This window comes from Thalassophryne amazonica, chromosome 8 (genome assembly GCF_902500255.1).
Source record: "Thalassophryne amazonica chromosome 8, fThaAma1.1, whole genome shotgun sequence".
In the NCBI taxonomy this organism is placed as follows: domain Eukaryota; kingdom Metazoa; phylum Chordata; class Actinopteri; order Batrachoidiformes; family Batrachoididae; genus Thalassophryne; species Thalassophryne amazonica.
Genome location: NC_047110.1, coordinates 69,548,325 through 69,566,935, shown reverse-complemented (window position 1 = coordinate 69,566,935; position 18,611 = coordinate 69,548,325). Strand labels below are relative to the sequence as shown.

Below are 18,611 nucleotides of genomic sequence, written 5' to 3'. Positions count from 1 at the left end.
ATAGATGCAGCCACTAACGGGACTGCGACCCACAATTCCTCACTTGTCCAGCTGAGAATGGCTTTGAAACCAAAAAACTTGCTGGAAGACACTGCAATCTGAACGCTTTTTGACTTCAGTAAGTGTGAAAATGTGGGGTGAACCACAGCCAGTGTGAGCCCCGGAAACATGAAAAATTCAAATATAAAGTCTTACCTGTTTGTTTCAGTCAGATTCATCGTCACAGCCTGACGAAAACTTATTCACATAAAGTGATTATTGACAATGACGTTTGAAAATAGTTCCTTGTCAGGGCTGAAGAAAGGTAGCATTTTAAAAGAAGCCCCTCTGTGTTTTCAGCCTGAACCAGAGAACACCAGCGTTTTGTTCCACAACAAGAAAATTAACTTAACAGTCACAGCACCTCATTCACTAATGTCACATCAACATTTATCACAGCCATCAGACGACTCTTCCAGGGATAAAAGTAAAGCCCATGAAACACCAAGACTAAAATAAAATAAAATCTAAAAAAAATGTTAAATTACTCTGTTTGGTGTCCGTGTAAGAAGTGAAAGAGGTGCAGAGCTTCCTGCTGTAAACACATTACCACACATGCTCATGTCACACTTTCGGTTTGAATGCAGCACCTGAAGCAACAATTTATTTTTAGTGAATTTGTTTAGCATGATAATCATTAATAGAAAAAGTGAATTTTGAAAATAACTGTAAAAAATTAATTTGTTTAACACTTAGAATGTAATATACAAAAAAGTTACAAGAGGTCCCTTTTAACCTGCATTGGGGGAGATTTTACCTTAATAAAGAGCACAAGAATAAAGAGCAGCAGAATCACATTACACCGTCCAATACATCAAGACAAAAGCTGCTGATGGACAAAAGCTGGACTCCAGCATGCAACATAAAGCACACTGTAGACAATGTGAGAGCAACTTACTGGATGACATATATCTCTTTCCGTCTAAAGAAAAAGGAAGAATACCTGTTGAGAGAAAAGCACTCAGTGAGAGAAAAGCAAAGCAGCATTTATGTGCAAGAGATTAGTACCATTCATGTGAGGGAAAAGATTTGATGTGTCATTTTAGTGTAAGGAGCGCTCAGAAATATTGCATTTGTCCACGTCTCACAGCAGAACGGAGAAGCAGAGGCTCATTATCCGAATGCTAATTTGGATATAAAAGTCCCACACTAAGCACAGTGTGCACCTTACAAAAACAATAAGTCTTAACTCTTAAAAGGGTTTTTGCAGCTAAAATAAATGGGCCGACACTTTATCCTCAAGAATATGAAGAACAGAAGCCACTTCATTATCAGTGATGCGTAACTGAGGTGGGAAGATTTACTGCATTAGAATCAGTGACATACAATACCTTGCAAAAGTATTAGTCCCCTTGGTATTTCACACATTTATGCCCATGGATACTATTGCCATTGCAAATACAAAAGATAAATCAGGCTCCTCATATAAAAATGTATAAAATTATCTTCCTTAAACTCAAACTCAAATCAAATCTCTACAATTTTATATAAATGAATAAAAAGAAAATAAAAGCCAATAGGTTGTTTAGTAATGGACCCCTTTGGTATCATACCTGAAAATAATCAGTTTAATTGCCAGTTTTCTTCAGATAAGTCAGGGGATGGATACATGAACATTTCCAAGTCACTGAATGTCTTAGACTTTACTTACATCATTTTGAAGAAATACAAACAGCATGGCACTCTATGGTAAATCTGTATGGAGTAGACAGAGTGACTGTGCAAGAAGAAGAGTGAGGAAAGCCACCAAGCCACCCAGACAACCCAGAAGAAGTTATAGGCTTCTGTGGTTGTGATTGGAATTGTTCACAGTGCAAACTTTCCATTTTGTATCCTCAGTTATACAGCTTCATGATGAAGTGGTATAGAGGAGGATTTTCTTAAAAAGAAAACCTGAAAGTTCAGCTACCAATTGCCAGAAGGTACATCTGAGATGCAAGCCTAGATTTGATATTTTGGTGAAAGAAAATCCTTCTCCGCTCTACTCTACCCTTATTGTCTTCATGCCCATGGATACTATTGTCTAGTTTTGATAAGTCAAGACTGAAATAGTGTCCCATGTGGCTGGGTGTGGTCATTACATCACTAACAACTGTAGTTTGGCAAAATCTAATTCATACAGTTGCTGTTTCTCCTTGATCTAAAAGAGCAACTTGAAATATTTGTTGCCTTTTCACTTTTCTGTGGCAAAAAGAAAAACTGAACACTAAGGCACAGAGTTTGTATGACAAGACCATTGAAGAGACGCAGACAGCGTGGATCGTCTGTTCTGCAGAGAACTGAAGCCAGACTTTAAAGCCACAATGTGCCTGTGTTGTTTCAGTGTTGCTCTTTCTATTTTAGATTTCTAAAAAAAAAAAAAAAAAAATCAAGGGCAATGTGACTCAGTGTTTAAAATTTTATCTGGAACAGACGGATCAGCCATGAAGTTGAGCACTAACTACCAACTTCAACTCAGTACATATCAGTTTATTAGGATTGTATAAAATAAAGTGATGCTATGATGATTGTACACACTGCAGCACACAAACACACCGTTTGAGTTTCTCTTCTTTCAGCTCCAGATCTGCCACAGCAATCAGTTGATCAAGTTTGCATTTGGTCTCTATGATCTCTGCTTCTCTGGGGGAGTAAGTCCCTCCCTCTTTTTTTCGCTGATGGATCCTGAAATTTGCACAACAGATTTAAGAAAATTTAAACAGCAATGTAGGTGCACATTAATGTCACACTGAAGCAAACCCTATATTGCTGAGGTTCCTATATTACATCCATGCTTGAAATGCATGTATTGAATATGTTTTCAAACTAGACATTATTTCTGTGGTACACAACCTGCGACTTTACAAGCCGACTCGTATCATCTGTGGTCATTTGAAAATGGTGGTGTGCCTCAACAACTTAAAACTGCATATGTAACTCTGAGAGCGAGTCTATAATATGCTGAAGAAGACAGCCCAGAAGAAGAGTTGAAGAAAGTAACTTCAACTTTGGCTTCTTCCTTGTTTCACTCAGGGTTTCACACAGCAGACAAGAGGTGGATCTGCATGTTGATTTGGCACAAATTTTACACTGGATGCCCTTCCTGGGACATATGAAAGCCCGTTTGCGCCACTTGAAAAAAAGTTTTTTTGATTAATTGCGAGATAGTATCTCACAATTCTCACTAATTTAGAAGATCTTCACTTAGCCTGGAAAAAGAGTTTGTTGCTCTATAAAAAAGCCCTCCATAAAGCTAGGACATCTTTCTACTCATCACTAATTGAAGAAAATAAGAACAACCCCAGGTTTCTTTTCAGCACTGTAGCCAGGCTGACAAAGAGTCAGAGCTCTATTGAGCTGAGTATTCCATTAACTTTAGCTAGTAATGACTTCATGACTTTCTTTGCTAACAAAATTTTGACTATTAGAGAAAAAATTACTCATAACCATCCCAAAGATGTATCATTATCTTTGGCTGCTTTCAGTGATGCCGGTATTTGGTTAGACTCTTTCTCTCCGATTGTTCTGTCTGAGTTATTTTCATTAGTTACTTCATCCAAACCATCAACATGTTTATTAGACCCCATTCCTGCCAGGCTGCTCAAGGAAGTCCTACCATTATTTAATGCTTCAATCTTAAATATGATCAATCTATCTTTGTTAGTTGGCTATGTACCACAGGCTTTTAAGGTGGCAGTAATTAAACCATTACTTAAAAAGCCATCACTTGACCCAGCTATCTTAGCTAATTATAGGCCAATCTCCAACCTTCCTTTTCTCTCAAAGATTCTTGAGAGGGTAGTTGTAAAACAGCTAACTGATCACCTGCAGAGGAATGGTCTATTTGAAGAGTTTCAGTCAGGTTTTAGAATTCATCATAGTACAGAAACAGCATTAGTGAAGGTTACAAATGATCTTCTTATGGCTTCGGACAGTGGACTTATCTCTGTGCTTGTTCTGTTGGACCTCAGTGCTGCTTTTGATACTGTTTACCATAAAATTTTATTACAGAGATTAGAGCATGTCATAGGTATTAAAGGCACTGCGCTGCGGTGGTTTGAATCATATTTGTCTAATAGATTACAGTTTGTTCATGTAAATGGGGAATCTTCTTCACAGACTAAAGTTAATTATGGAGTTCCACAAGGTTCTGTGCTAGGACCAATTTTATTCACTTTATACATGCTTCCCTTAGGCAGTATTATTAGACGGTATTGCTTAAATTTTCATTGTTACGCAGATGATACCCAGCTTTATCTATCCATGAAGCCAGAGGACACACACCAATTAGCTAAACTGCAGGATTGTCTTACAGACATAAAGACATGGATGACCTCTAATTTCCTGCTTTTAAACTCAGATAAAACTGAAGTTATTGTACTTGGCCCCACAAATCTTAGAAGCATGGTGTCTAACCAGATCTTTACTCTGGATGGCATTTCCCTGACCTCTAGTAATACTGTGAGAAATCTTGGAGTCATTTTTGATCAGGATATGTCATTCAAAGCGCATATTAAACAAATATGTAGGACTGCCTTTTTGCATTTACGCAATATCTCTAAAATCAGAAAGGTCTTGTCTCAGAGTGATGCTGAAAAACTAATTCATGCATTTATTTCCTCTAGGCTGGACTATTGTAATTCATTATTATCAGGTTGTCCTAAAAGTTCCCTAAAAAGCCTTCAGTTAATTCAAAATGCTGCAGCTAGAGTACTGACAGGGACTAGCAGGAGAGAGCATATTTCACCCGTGTTGGCCTCTCTTCATTGGCTTCCTGTTAATTCTAGAATAGAATTTAAAATTCTTCTTCTTACTTATAAGGTTTTGAATAATCAGGTCCCATCTTATCTTAGGGACCTCGTAGTACCATATTACCCCATTAGAGCGCTTCGCTCTCAGACTGCAGGCTTACTTGTAGTTCCTAGGGTTTGTAAGAGTAGAATGGGAGGCAGAGCCTTCAGCTTTCAGGCTCCTCTCCTGTGGAACCAGCTCCCAATTCAGATCAGGGAGACAGATACCCTCTCTACTTTTAAGATTAGGCTTAAAACTTTCCTTTTCGCTAAGGCTTATAGTTAGGGCTGGATCAGGTGTCCCTGGACCATCCCTTGGTTATGCTGCTTTAGACGTAGACTGTGGGGGGGGTTCCCATGATGCACTGTTTCTTTCTCTTTTTGCTCTGTATGCACCACTCTGCATTTAATCATTAGTGATTGATCTCTAATCCCCTCCACAGCATGTCTTTTTCCTGGTTCTTTCCCTCAGCCCCAACCAGTCTCAGCAGAAGACTGCCCCTCCCTGAGCCTGGTTCTGCTGGAGGTTTCTTCCTGTTAAAAGGGAGTTTTTCCTTCCCACTGTAGCCAAGTGCTTGCTCACAGGGGGTCGTTTTGACCGTTGGGGTTTTTCATAATTATTGTATGGCCTTGCCTTACAATATAAAGCGCCTTGGGGCAACTGTTTGTTGTGATTTGGCGCTATATAAAAAAAAAGTTGATTGATTGATTGAAGTTGACTTATTATCTCACAATTCTGACTTATTATCTCGCAATTCTGACTTATTATCTCACAATTCTGAATCAAAAAAACTTTTTTCAAGTGGCGCAAACAGGCTTCCATAGGGACAACATATTCCTGATAACATAAAAAAAAAAAAAAATCAAAGATGAGCAAAGATTTTTGCCGTAATTTTCAACTCGTTTCACAAAATTGAAAAGCAAAGCTCGTTTTATTTATTTATTTTAAAGATCTCACGCAGTCCACCTGCAGTACCTTAATGGCCCACTGGGGGTGGCAGCAATAACTGCTTTACATTATATTTGTGACATATGTAAACTCATCATTTTTATTGTATTTGAGTATGTTGTTCAGCATCTGTTACGTTTGCTGTGGCTGCGGTCTTCATAGCTGAATGTTTTCATTTTGGAAGGAATTTCAAGAAGATATAAATTGAATAAAGTAGCTCATGTAGCTCATCAGGCTTCATGTTCCTGAAGTCACACCCACTTTTAAATCGTTAAATTAAAACTTTAATAATAGATTTCTTTCATACAGTAACTCGATCAACAGATGTGGTAAATGTGTGAGTTGTATCAAATAAAAATAAAAAAGTTCTATGTCAATTTTCATTCTTACTTGACTGAAACACAGATGATGAGGATGAGCAATACAGCCAAGAAGAACGAAAGGAGGACACCAAGAATGATCTGCTCCTCTCTGGTCAACATGAAATCCGCTGCAGAGGACGAACCAACAGATTCAGAAATGTCTCTCTCACACACAACAACAACAACAAAGGAGGACTTTCCATTTTTTATGCATGCATTTTATTCCACCCATAGTTTCACAGGGAGAAACATACCTGAGGTTCTGATGTGATCAGAGTACTCAGAGTCTGTGTATTGGCCCTGGATGTTGGTGGCTCTGAATTTAAACCTAATTAACACACAATAATATTACAGTGTTAACATTATGTGATTACTAAATGCTCACATGCACACCTTTGTTGGGGGGGTTAAAGAAAAACTCCAGAATGTTTCAACCTGGACTCTATTTTTACATGTTTTTAGGTTTGTGGTTTCACTCAGGACTAAAACTGATTTGAACTGGTCCAGTATTGATTCAAAATGTAAACAGTGTCATAGGCTAAACTGCTGCACAATGTTAGCATATGGGTGAAGCTAAAACCCTCCAAGTAAACAGCTTCTTGTCACCAATGGATTAGTGAAAATCTCATTAAAAGTGTGTTGTAGTAGTGTGTGCATATTTACATTTTTAAAGTAACCTTTTAAAATTGTTTAGCTTTCTTTTTTTGGCAACACAGCTAAGAAGAAGCACCTCATTGACAACTGACTTGGAAAGAAGTGTGATGCATGAAATAGAAAAGAGCCTGAGGACCCGGTCCCACTGGAGAGAGGATTAATTGCGCATGAATTGAGTATACAAATTACTGGCGTTCGTTGTCGACCACAACAAAATTGGCCAAAAATGACAAATTTCTCAGTATGAATTACGGATATATTAATAATGTATAGCGAATATATAAGGAACAATCACGGATGTATAAAGCATGTATTGAGGAAACGGATTGGACTTATTGTGATTATCACTGAAATATTACAGATGTATTGTGAATGCATCGCGCACGTGTGGCAGAAACAGTGGCTGTATTGCGCGTGCGCAGCATCTGCATTCCAGTCATACATAAAAGAAGTGCACTCGGGCCGTTCGGCATCACTATTCACACCAACACCACAGCCTCTGGAGCAATTGCTGGACTTGGACATTGACTGGTATGTTGTTGGATGGCAGCAACTATCACACTAAGTCTTTGGGAATCCATAACTACCTATGTACGTCTCCACAGCTGGACTGGCAATGACGGGCAGGTATGTCAATTTCTGTTTGTTATGCATTTGAAAATTGTCTGCAAATCAGATGCAAAGCTGACGTAATACAAACGCTTTATTCGTGGCCAATATGTATGCATTCGCTACAACTTATTTTAGTTTGTGTTGTGGATGTGATAGGCACTCTATATATCCATTTTACACACTGTCCCAGTCCGCTGCCAAGTGCAATACCCCGTCAGTTGCGGATATCAGTGGATAACAGATATGTATTGAGTATGTATGGCGGCTGTCATCTGCAACCAAAATTTTGTGCAGCTCAAAAATCCTGGCAACGGAAAAAAGTGCCTCTGCGGATAATTGAGGACGTGTGCGGGTGTCGGCCAACTCATACAAGCATGTTTCACGCATATTGCTGATGTTTAGCGAATATAAACCACTTTTGTGTGCAATTCATATGCAAATCTTCCTCAACGCCAGTGGGACCGGGCCCTAAGGTAAGCGGCAAAACTGTACATCAGCCATTTGAAAACTTTCTTTACATTTAATGAGATAAACATTTGGATCCTCTCCATGATACCAGACACTTCAAATGACACGTTCACCTATTCACTGGCAACAAGAAGCAGTTTAATGCGTGTGTTTCCAGTATGCCCATATAATTACATTGTATAGCTGTTTAGCCTGTTGTGGTCTTAGCATTATACATCAAGACTGGATCAATTAAAATCATTTTTGTCCTGAGTGAAAAGATGAGCCCCAAAACATCTAAAAAGTAGCACCCAGGTTGAAAAATCCCAGTGTTCCCTTTTAAGTGTGTGAATGTGCATGTGATGCACTCACACATAAACAGTGTTTGGCTTCAGAGGCCCGTTGCAGTATTTGTCAGTGTTGTTCTCCTTCAAACAGTCGTCATTCTCTCCAATCACATATGTTCCTGATTTGCTATTATTGTTTCTTAATGGCAGCCATTTCCCTCCTCCCTCTGCACTGCGGCCATCCCCGGTAGACTCGTGCACGTGTGACGTCCCATCCCTCAAACAAGGTGGGTTGGGGAAGCCCTCATCAGTCAGGTAAGGGTTCGGGCGATCTAAAAACGCACTCTTCCAGGTTGTGAGGTTCTTGCTGTCCTTCACTGTGACAGGGTCAAAGTAAGAGGCCAAAGTTACCACAGAGTGACTCAAATATCTGCTGGTGTTAAGTATTTGGCTTTTTATGGTACACTGTATTCACAACCAGAACAGCATCACTCAAGTACATTCATTTGAAATTGATTACTTTTAAAGTTTACGTAGTGTCATACCCCCTGACTCGGCCACGATGACCTGAATGTTTCTAACTGGCCCATTGTCATCACTATAGAAACAGGCAGGCATGCGGATGGTGATACTCCTGTGGGTTACCATGGGAACCCCTCCACGGCCTAGCTCCGCCTGGGGTCTTTGGGTTGGCTTGGCCGGGGCTGCAACACATGCACGTGGGGTCAGGGAGCAGAACACGTGGTAAACATGTGACTCATCAGGTCGAGCAATACTGCTGAGTTACATATAGTGCATCCGGGAAGTATTCTCAGTGCTTCACTTTTTCCACATTTTGTTATGTTACAGCCTTATTCCAATTTGGATGAAATTCATCTTTTTCCCCAATATTCTACACACAACACCCCATAATGACAATGAGGAAAAAAAATATGTTTTTGGAGATTTTTGCTAGTGCATTAAAAATAATAATAAAAAAAAAATCTAAGAAATCACATGTACTCACAAACTTTGCCATGAAGCTCAAAACTGAGCTCAGGTGCATCCTGTTTCCACTGGTCATCCTTTACATGTTTCTACAGCTTAAATGGAGTCCACCTGAGGTAAATTCATTTGATTGCACATGATTTAGAAAGGCACACACCTGTCCACATATAAGGTCTCACAGTTGACAGTGCATGTCAGAGCACAAACCAAGCATGAAGTCAAAGGAATTGTCTGTAGACCTCAGAGACAGGATTGTCTTGAGGCACAAATCTGGGAAGGGTACGGAAACATTTCTGCTGCTTTGAAGGTCCCAATGAGCATAGTGGCCTCCATCATCCGCAAATGGAAGAAGTTCAGATCCACCAGGACTCTTCCTAGAGCTGGTCACCTGTCTAAACCGAGCGACCCGGGGGACAAGGACCTTAGTCAGGGAGGTGACCACGAACCCAGTAGTCCTTCTGTCAGAGCTCCAGCATTCCTCTGTGGAGAGAGGAGAACCTTCCAGAAGGACAACCATCTCTGCAGCAATCCACCAATCAGGCCTATATGGTAGAGTGGCCAGACGGAAGCCACTCCTTAGTAAAAAGCGCATGGCAGCCCACCTGGAGTTTGCCAAAAGGCACCTGAAGGACTCTCATGAGAAACAAAATTATGTGGTCTGATCAGACAAAGATTGAACTATCACGTGAATTCCCTACAATGAAGCATGGTGGTGGCAGTATCATGCTGTTGGGATGTTTTTCAGTGGCAGAAACTGGGAGACTAGTCAGGATTGAGGGAAAGATGAATGCAGCAATGTACAGAGACATCCTGGATGAAAACCTGCTCCAGAGTGCTCTTGACCTCAGACTGACAAGGACAATGCCCCTAAGTATACACCTAAGATATCAAAGGAGTGGCTTCAGGACAACTCTGTGAATGTCCTTGAGTGGTCCAACGAGCTCAGACCAGAATATCTCTGGAGAGATCTGAAAATGTCTGTGCACTGACAGTCCCCATCCAACCTGATGGAGCTTGAGAGGTGCTGCAAAGAGGAATGGGCAAAACTGCTCAAGGATAGGTGTGCCAAACTTGTGGCATCATATGTAATTGCTGCCAAAGGTACATCAACAAAGTATTAAACAAAGGCTGTGAATACCTATGTACATGTGATGTCTTAGGGCAGTGGTGTCCAAACTATTCCAGAAAGGGCAGAGAGGGTGCAGGTTTTCTTTGCAGCCAATGACTTCAGCAGGTGATTTCACTGATGAACTCATCCCACCTTCTCAAAGGGATGTTAATCAGTGAAATCACCTGCTGAAGTCAGTGGCTGCAAAAAAACGCCTGCACCCTCTTGGCCCTTTCTGGAATAGTTTGGACACCACTGTCTTAGGGTTTTTTTTTTTTTATAAATTTGAAAAAAAGAAAAAAAAACTTTTTCATGTTGTCATTATGGGGTGTTGTGACTAGAATTTTGAGGGGAAAAAAAGACTTTACTCCATTTTGAAATAAGGCTGTAACAGAACAAAATGTGGAAAAAGTTAAGTGCTGTGAAGACTTTCTGGATGTACTGTATGTTGTTTAGAAATTATTCATGCCTACATGTTGTTGTAAACAGCATTAAGGTTGCACAGTAGTAATTCTGCTGCACTGCTGCAACAAGATAATATACTATAGCATGTAGCATATACATGTGTAAACAAACAAACAAACTGGAAATTGCACCTTTAACTCCTGTAATTATTTGGACATCCATGCTTGGGGGACTTCTACCAACTCTGTTCACTGCAACAATCTACAGACAATTGGAGACCGTGGAAAGGAGTTAAAGAAAAGAAACACCCTCATAGTGGTTTGTTATTTGAGCTATCCGAGTTCCTCACCCGCATACTGTAGTTTTGTCCTCCTTTTAGGCCCTCTATGAAGGCTGTCATTGTGTTGTTCTCTTTTTGGATGACATCAAGGTGACTGATGGTCATAAGCAGGTTGCCGTTTTGGTAGATGTTTGCGGAATAAGAAGTGATGTTTCCATTTGGTTCCTCTGGGGGGGTGAAGGTCACTAACACACGAGTCACCTCCTCTGGGATAATGGACACAGTTACCTTCTTGGGTGGGTCTCTGGGCTCTGACACACAGAGATGAAAAACATATGTGAAAACAATAATGAAAAATATTCAATGATATTAGAAAGATGTCAGTATTCACATACGTTCCTCCAGGGTTTCAAAGTGAAGAGGCCCGACTGCTTTCCCATCCCTAATCGCATGCTCCAGTGGACCGGTGAAGGCGGTGACTGTTACAGAGTAACGAGTGAATGCAGTCAAGTTAGCCAGGACAACAGTCCTTAACTCATCCGGAGCACGGACTGTTGAGTGGATCAAAACTCCACCCTGCAGATAAAACAGCACATCCAGGTTATGCACTCATTTAAAGGGGTCCGAGTGTGCAAAACTGGATTTCAAACACCTTTTTAAAAATATGTTCCACATTCATGCCACACATCCTCAAAGTCTGAAAATTCTGTGAGTGTGCATGTTGAAATTCCCATGATGTCAGCAAAATAAAGCCAGAAATAACTGGCAGAAGACACGCAGCAGAAGTCCATATCTGAACTGTGTGAGACACGTCTGCTGAGCCAGTCTGCATTCTGTGCAGTACTCACAATCTGCGGGATACAGACAGAGCAACACCCTATTGTGGTGAGCTGCAGCTGCTTTCCATTCAATGCAACAGTCACAAAAAGAATGTTCATTGGGGGCCTGGAAATGGTTTGTTTACAGGTTCTACAGTGTACAAACACCTTTATTTTAACATACATACATATGCATTTCAGACAAATAAACTAAACTAAAATATTTCATGATTGATAAGGATTAAGATGCAACCCCTTTAATATTTGCATGTGTTTGGGGCCAGTTGTTGCAGTTTTTTGTTGCAGTGTTTAACATTTCTTAAGCGCTCCATCACCACACATCCAAGTGTGTTCTTCATGTCTTTAGTGACATGTTTTTCTTGGGAGTATATTTTGGCCACAATTCAGTGAGTTAATATGAAGCACAAACCATTAGAAATGCACAGTTCAGATACAAAATCACAATATAACCATAATGAACAGATTATAGCCCAGGATTTGGTCTTTTTTTTAAGTTACGTATGTATGACTGATACTCACTGAAGAGACCTCTATAAGATATGAAGTGGGCCCAGAGAGCACAGCTGGAGGATTCCAAGTAATAAGAAGGCTATCAGAGGTCGGGGTCACATTCAGGTTAAGGGGAGCAGCGTCAGGGTCTGAGGGATAAGATAAGAGAAACAATGCATGGTGCCTTTACTATACTGTATAGAAGATTCAGTTCAAAACATAAAATGTCAAATATAATATAAAATTTTTGTTTTTTTATTGATGTTACCAGGGGAAGTCAGTTATTTGAGTTTGGTAGACAGCGGAATTAATGACAGACTATGGTGACAGAGTAATGTTATAATGGCTAAAACCCTATGACTATCCCATAGGTTTGTTCTAGAAAACTGAATATGAGGGTAGTAGTGATGGGGAGGTAATGATACAGATGTGGGGTGTGTGTGTGTGTGTGTGTGTGTGTGTGTGTGTGTGTGTGTGTGTGTGTGTGTGTGTGTGTGTGTGTGTGTGTGTGTGTGTGTATGAAGGGTGATCCAAAACTTTTCAAAATTGAAAATCTGAGGTGAAAACTGAAGTATGTATTATTTGATTATCTGAAGGTGAATATTATTGTTTGTATAGACATATTATTTTGCACATAAGCTATAAGAAATCTCACATGGACACATATTCATTTTCTATTCTCGCCTATTTCAAATTTAGGGGAGCTGGAGCCTATCCCAGGGGTCTTTGGGCGAGAGGCGGGGTACACCCTGGACAGGGCACCAGTCTATCACAGGATCACATACAAACAGACACATTTACACTTATAGCCCATTTAAAGTTTCCAGTTCACCTAATCTGCATGTTTTTGGAAGCAGGAGGAAGCCAAATCCATGCAAACATGCAAACTCCACACAGAAAGGACCAGGTGGGAAGCGACCCCAGGACCTTCATGCTGTGAAGCAACCACTAAGCCACCATGCCACACTCTCACATGAACGTGCTGCACATAAATGAGATGGCACCACAGACTGATGAACAACATCTAAGCCACATGAAGTCAAATCCAAGTAACTTAATAGTCTATTTGCCAAAACTTGGATATTTTTGTGGAACTTGTACAATTTTTAATGAACAGACCTATTGTTTAATGTCACTACTTTGGTATTTAGGGGTGGTGGCCAAGTGGTTAATGCGCTTGGTTTCAGTTCAGAAGGTTCCGGGTTCAAATCCCACCCCTGCCACATTTCTCCATGTAATGTGGAGTTGCGTCAGGAAGGGCATCCGGCATAAAACTTGTGCCAATTCAACATGCAGATTCACCTTGGATTTGCTGTGGCAACCCCAAGTGCAAACAAGGGAGCAGCCGAAGGGACTTACTTTGGTATTTAAATTGCTGTTTAAATTGCATAATGTATCAAACTTAAGGCTCAGTCTGCATTTTGGAAATGGAGTGCATGCACCTTCAGTCACCTAAGTAATTTCAGACAGATGCTGATCTGGGATGCCTGAAGAAAACCACTGACATACAGCATTATACTTGTGAAATAATACTTCTTCCAGACTAATCCCTGGCAACACAGATTCTTGTTATCACCATGATGTTCTTACTCCCAGGCAGTGTGCGTGTATAATTCCATGGTGTATATTCCCCAAATCCAGCGTTGGTCACACCAGCAACTTTGAAGCGGTAGAATCTATATTTCGCCAGGGATTGCAGTGTGGCATTGTATTTCTCTTCAGAGCCACCTGAAACATTCACTAACACCACAAAGTTAGAGTCCACGCAGTCTGAAGGGAGTTGGACGTCTGGGACCGGCTGTGCAGCACTGGGGATGTCTGGCTCACAAACAGTTGAAAGCAGCTCTGTGGTGATGTGATACTGCTTCAGCAAGCCTGGAATGGAGAGTGGCGGAGCCCAGTGAAGTGTCACACTGTTAGGTGTGACCTCAGAGATGGTGAGGAAGCGAGGGGCATCTGGGACTGTCATGACAGACAAATAGAACTGATGTAAGTAGCAACCTCTGTCGTGAATCAAGTTCATTGGCATAAACTGTGATTCTCATTCTAAACGTGTAAAAATTCTCCATATATGCAGCACAGCCGACTACCTGATTCAGCAAGAGTAGAGACGGTACAGTTCCTGCTGTCTCCAGGTCCGGCAGAGTTGACTGGGGTCACACTTAGCATGTACTCCTGGTCAGGTGACAGCCCTGTGACTGTGTAGTCTGGCTTAAAGACCTCAAGTACGTAGGACTGCACGTCTGACTCCACTAGAATCTGGTAAAACTGAATCTGTCCATTGGGGTTGGAGGGAAGTTTCCAGGATAGGTGAATTGAATCCCAGCTCATTCCAGAGCAAGATAGGTTCCCTACAGCATCAGACACTGCAAACAGAAAGATACAAAGAAGCCACGGACAGCAAAATAAAAGCCTGTTGTACTGAGATTAGATTTAGGCTTCTTTACAATTTGTATTGAAAGCTGTGCTTTATCTATAGTGGTGCCTGAAAGTTTGTGAATCTTTGAGCTGGATTTTGAAATGACATCTAATAATAATAATAAAGCTTCTGTATAGAAAAACAAATTCTAAAATGATGTCCTTTGCAGTGAAAACTAATCTCAACAACATGACATAAATGAAATAAAAATATAAAAGCCAAAATGGTAGGTTGCATAAGCTATGGCACCCTTCAGTGTAACACAAGTAAACCATCACTTTTACAGTCAGTTTTCTTCAGACAAGTCAGCGGATATGAACAAGTCAATGAATATGTCTAGACCTTCATTCACATCAATTATTAAGACGTACGAGCAGTGTAGTACTGTATAGTAAATCTATCTGTTGGAGGCAGTTCTCAAAAACTGAGTGACCATGCAAGAAGAGGACTGAGGAAAGACACCAAGACACTCAGACAACTCTCAAGAAGCTATAGGCTTCTGTGGCTGTGAGTGGAAAAATTGTGCATAGTGCAAATTTTGGATTTTGCACTATGCACAATTTTTCCACTCACAGGGCTTGGTTTCATGAAGCAGTCTTAACTTGTTGAGTCAAATAAACTGAATGAGTTGACTAATTTTTTTATACTAGTTGTTGCACAAAGCGCTTAGTTGGCTGAAGTTTCACGTTACGCGACTAAAGTTTTTATTCTGGTACAGAGAAGGCTAATCTTATTTTAGTCAACAAAGCTTCATTGTCTTACCTCAAAAAATGGTGGCTATCATGTACCACCAATTGATGTAACACTCAAGAGCACCCCTACGGTCGCTTGTATTCCTTCAAAAGGCTGTGGTTGCAGCAGAAAACTGTCATGATGTGATGTGTTTGTGACAGTTCTCACACAAGCCACTGGGTATCGCTGTTAGAATGAGCAACATTGTGTGCACATAAAGGCTTGACAGAATTGTAGAAGAAGAAACTGAAGAGTGAGTGCTAAGCACATCATTCTGTTGTTCGTATGTGTTCGTAAACGTTAATAAAGCCAGTTAACGAAACAAAAGCTGGATAGGTCATAATGACCAACCTGAAAGTAAACAAAACTGTCGCGCACTGGAGCCGCCTCTTTGCAACTGCACGTGCAAGGCTATTATGCCCGTGAAAACCACTGACTAAGGTAAGACAGTCAATCTACAAGTATAACCGTCGATGTGAAATGGTGATTCGACAGATAATGTTGGGCAAATAAACATAGTTGTCTAACTAAGTTTAGTAGACTGAAAGATTAGACTACTTTATGAAACCGGGCCCAGGTATGTAGCTTTATGATGGCATGGAATAAAGGAGCATTTTCTTAAAAAGCAGACTTGAAAGTTCAGTGACAGTTTGATCTGTTTTGTTGTATGAAAGCTTTCTCTGCTCCACTTGACTATGAAGCTGTGAGTGGTGATGCAAAATGTGTCTCGTCCTCCTGTGCAAGAATAAATAGTTTTTATAGAGGACCTGAAGCCCATTGGTATCTGTGTTTATTCTCGGACAGCATAGCAAACAGCAGATGAGACTATCCAACTCCCGCTGGATTGGATGCCACTCCAACACAAGTTACGTCTCCAGCCAAGGCCAGTACCCATTTACAGTTGGGTGGACTGGGACTATTATTATTATTATTATTACTACTCGCCTTTATTTGAAAAGGGACAATGTACAGAGACATTAAGCTCATACAACAAAGATGATCTGTACCAGATTGTAGCTAAATAGCTAGTTTCCATCTGCAGTCCCCATTACATAATAAACTATGCAAATGAAGTATCTTGTCCAAGGACACAGATAGGTAGCATGACTGGGAATTAACCACAGTTCCACAAATTGTTCATCTAACTACTTACCCACTGATCTACTGTCATGCCAACTTCTTAAATCTGTGCAATCCTAAAACGTTTTGACTGGGTTGTTTGACATAGCAATGCATGGCACACAACATATAATGCAGATGTGAACATAAAGGCAAAAACATGTACATGAACATGATGAATGATGAGAAAACAGTACAAAACTGTATTAATTTGGCCAGTCTTGTCAAGTTTTTAATCGTAAATCAATTTCTTCATAAATATCTGCCGTTATTATTATATTATTATTTTTGTTTTGCAGTTTGGCTTAGAAAATGCTGGAGCCATGGCACAGAGTCACAAAGGTGTGCAGAGAGGTAACATGACAAAGAACATCAAAATAATCAGACAATGGGACAAAAGTAAGTTATTCACTCCCCTGTTCCCAGTCTCACAAAACAACCATTAAACCAATCTCCCATTTCCAATTTGTGGCCCGACTGACATCCTGATTGCAAAAAATGAGGAAATCAGGCCCAACTGTCCACAACAGGAGTCTAAAGTACATGTCATAGTATATACACCATGTTTATGGTGATTATAAGTGACACTGAATGCAGCCCCATGATATGGGAGAAACTGGGCGTGTCCACAATGGTACTGTGCAGAGCTAATGCCTGTGGTTATAACAAGATGTTACTACAAAGCTACAATGTATCTGTCAACATCTGAAAACTGTCTTCTGCTGAAGAGTGCAGAATGCCTTTCATAGCATTATGGATGTATATTATATTTCCAGAGGAGATTTTAAGAGGTCAGTAAACACTGAGTCTGTGATTGCACCCTGCAGCCACGACTGCCCGATCAATGAAACTGACATACTACAAAACAGAAAACAATCTGTATTGTATTTTAATTTTAACCTTTAATTACAACCTGTTATCAGAATGACTGTGCAGCCAAATGCACATTCTTTTCCCTTTTTTCCATTCGGGATTGCCACAGCAGGTGGATCTGCATGTTAATTTGGCACAGGTTTTACACAACTCCACATTACATGGAAATCTTCCGCTCTGGAAACAAGTGCACTAACTGCTTTGCCACCATCTCTGCCTTTATTATCGCCGCAAAGGAGGTTATGTTTTCGGTCGCATTTGCTTGTTTGTTTGTCTGTCTGTCAGCAGGATAACTCATAACGTTTTGAACGGATTTTGATGAAATTTTGTGGAGTGGTTGGAATTGACAAGCGGAACAAGTGATTAAATTTTAGTGGTGATCCGGTCACGATCCAGATCCCGATGCTAACGCATTAGCATGTCTATGGCATTTTCAATGTTAAAACTTAGCATTAAGCAGTTGCAGCTGTCATCACATTCGGGTGCATTTGTTTTCAAATTGTAATATTTCTTAAATTTATTTTTGTTTATATATTAATAACCTAATGATTATTGTATACAATATACAATTGTAGAGAAAGAGACAAAAAGAAATAGATCACTGTGCCAAGGAGGGAATCTCTTTAGGGTCAGTGACCCTATGGCCTTGTTTAGAAAAGTGTTTCATAAATGTTAAAAAATTTATATATTTGCAGTTTAGCTGAATAATAAATTGAATTTTGTCTCTTGTTTGTTTTTGTCTCTAAGCACATGCAATATCAATATCAGTGCTCAGATGACAGTAGCTTCTGGGAAAGGTGCAAGTTGCAATAAACTGTGATGCCAAGCGCTAAGGATACATGCTATCCAGTCACAGCAGATGAAACTTTTTTTTAATACTGAGCAAACATCATTGTTAGACTTTTTAAGGTTCAATGATTCCACGGCATGTAGATGTTATGGCGTCAGTGACCCCATGGCCTTGGTGGAGGTTTGCACTCTCTGAGTGCTTCTAGTTTGAAGATGCACTAATGAAATAAAAACCAAGGCTGGGTGTAAAATTTTAGTAAAAAAAAAAATGCATATTATATGCATATTACCCACACAGATTCCATCTAATTATTCAGTTGTGTGGATCACAATGTCTTAATTTTTTTGAATATGTTCAAAATTTTCTCTGTTGGTCGTTATGTTCCACAACATTACTATTACCACAGACTACACACAATAGCATGCCATGATTAGATATCTGGGTTTTTTTT

The 18,611-nt window shown here is 40.1% G+C and overlaps 1 protein-coding gene across 1 annotated transcript in view; it reads right to left on the bottom strand.

Annotated features, from left to right (window-relative positions):
* Positions 1-18,611, bottom strand: part of ptprq (protein tyrosine phosphatase receptor type Q) — a 140,886-nt gene that overhangs the window by 55,404 nt on the left and 66,871 nt on the right. Inside the window, 12 exon segments of the mRNA XM_034175490.1 lie at positions 938-982; positions 2,575-2,703; positions 6,148-6,247; positions 6,374-6,447; positions 8,205-8,496; positions 8,665-8,823; positions 10,811-10,880; positions 10,969-11,210; positions 11,295-11,475; positions 12,258-12,376; positions 13,818-14,189; positions 14,318-14,593. Coding sequence (XP_034031381.1) covers positions 938-982; positions 2,575-2,703; positions 6,148-6,247; positions 6,374-6,447; positions 8,205-8,496; positions 8,665-8,823; positions 10,811-10,880; positions 10,969-11,210; positions 11,295-11,475; positions 12,258-12,376; positions 13,818-14,189; positions 14,318-14,593 — 2,059 coding nt within the window.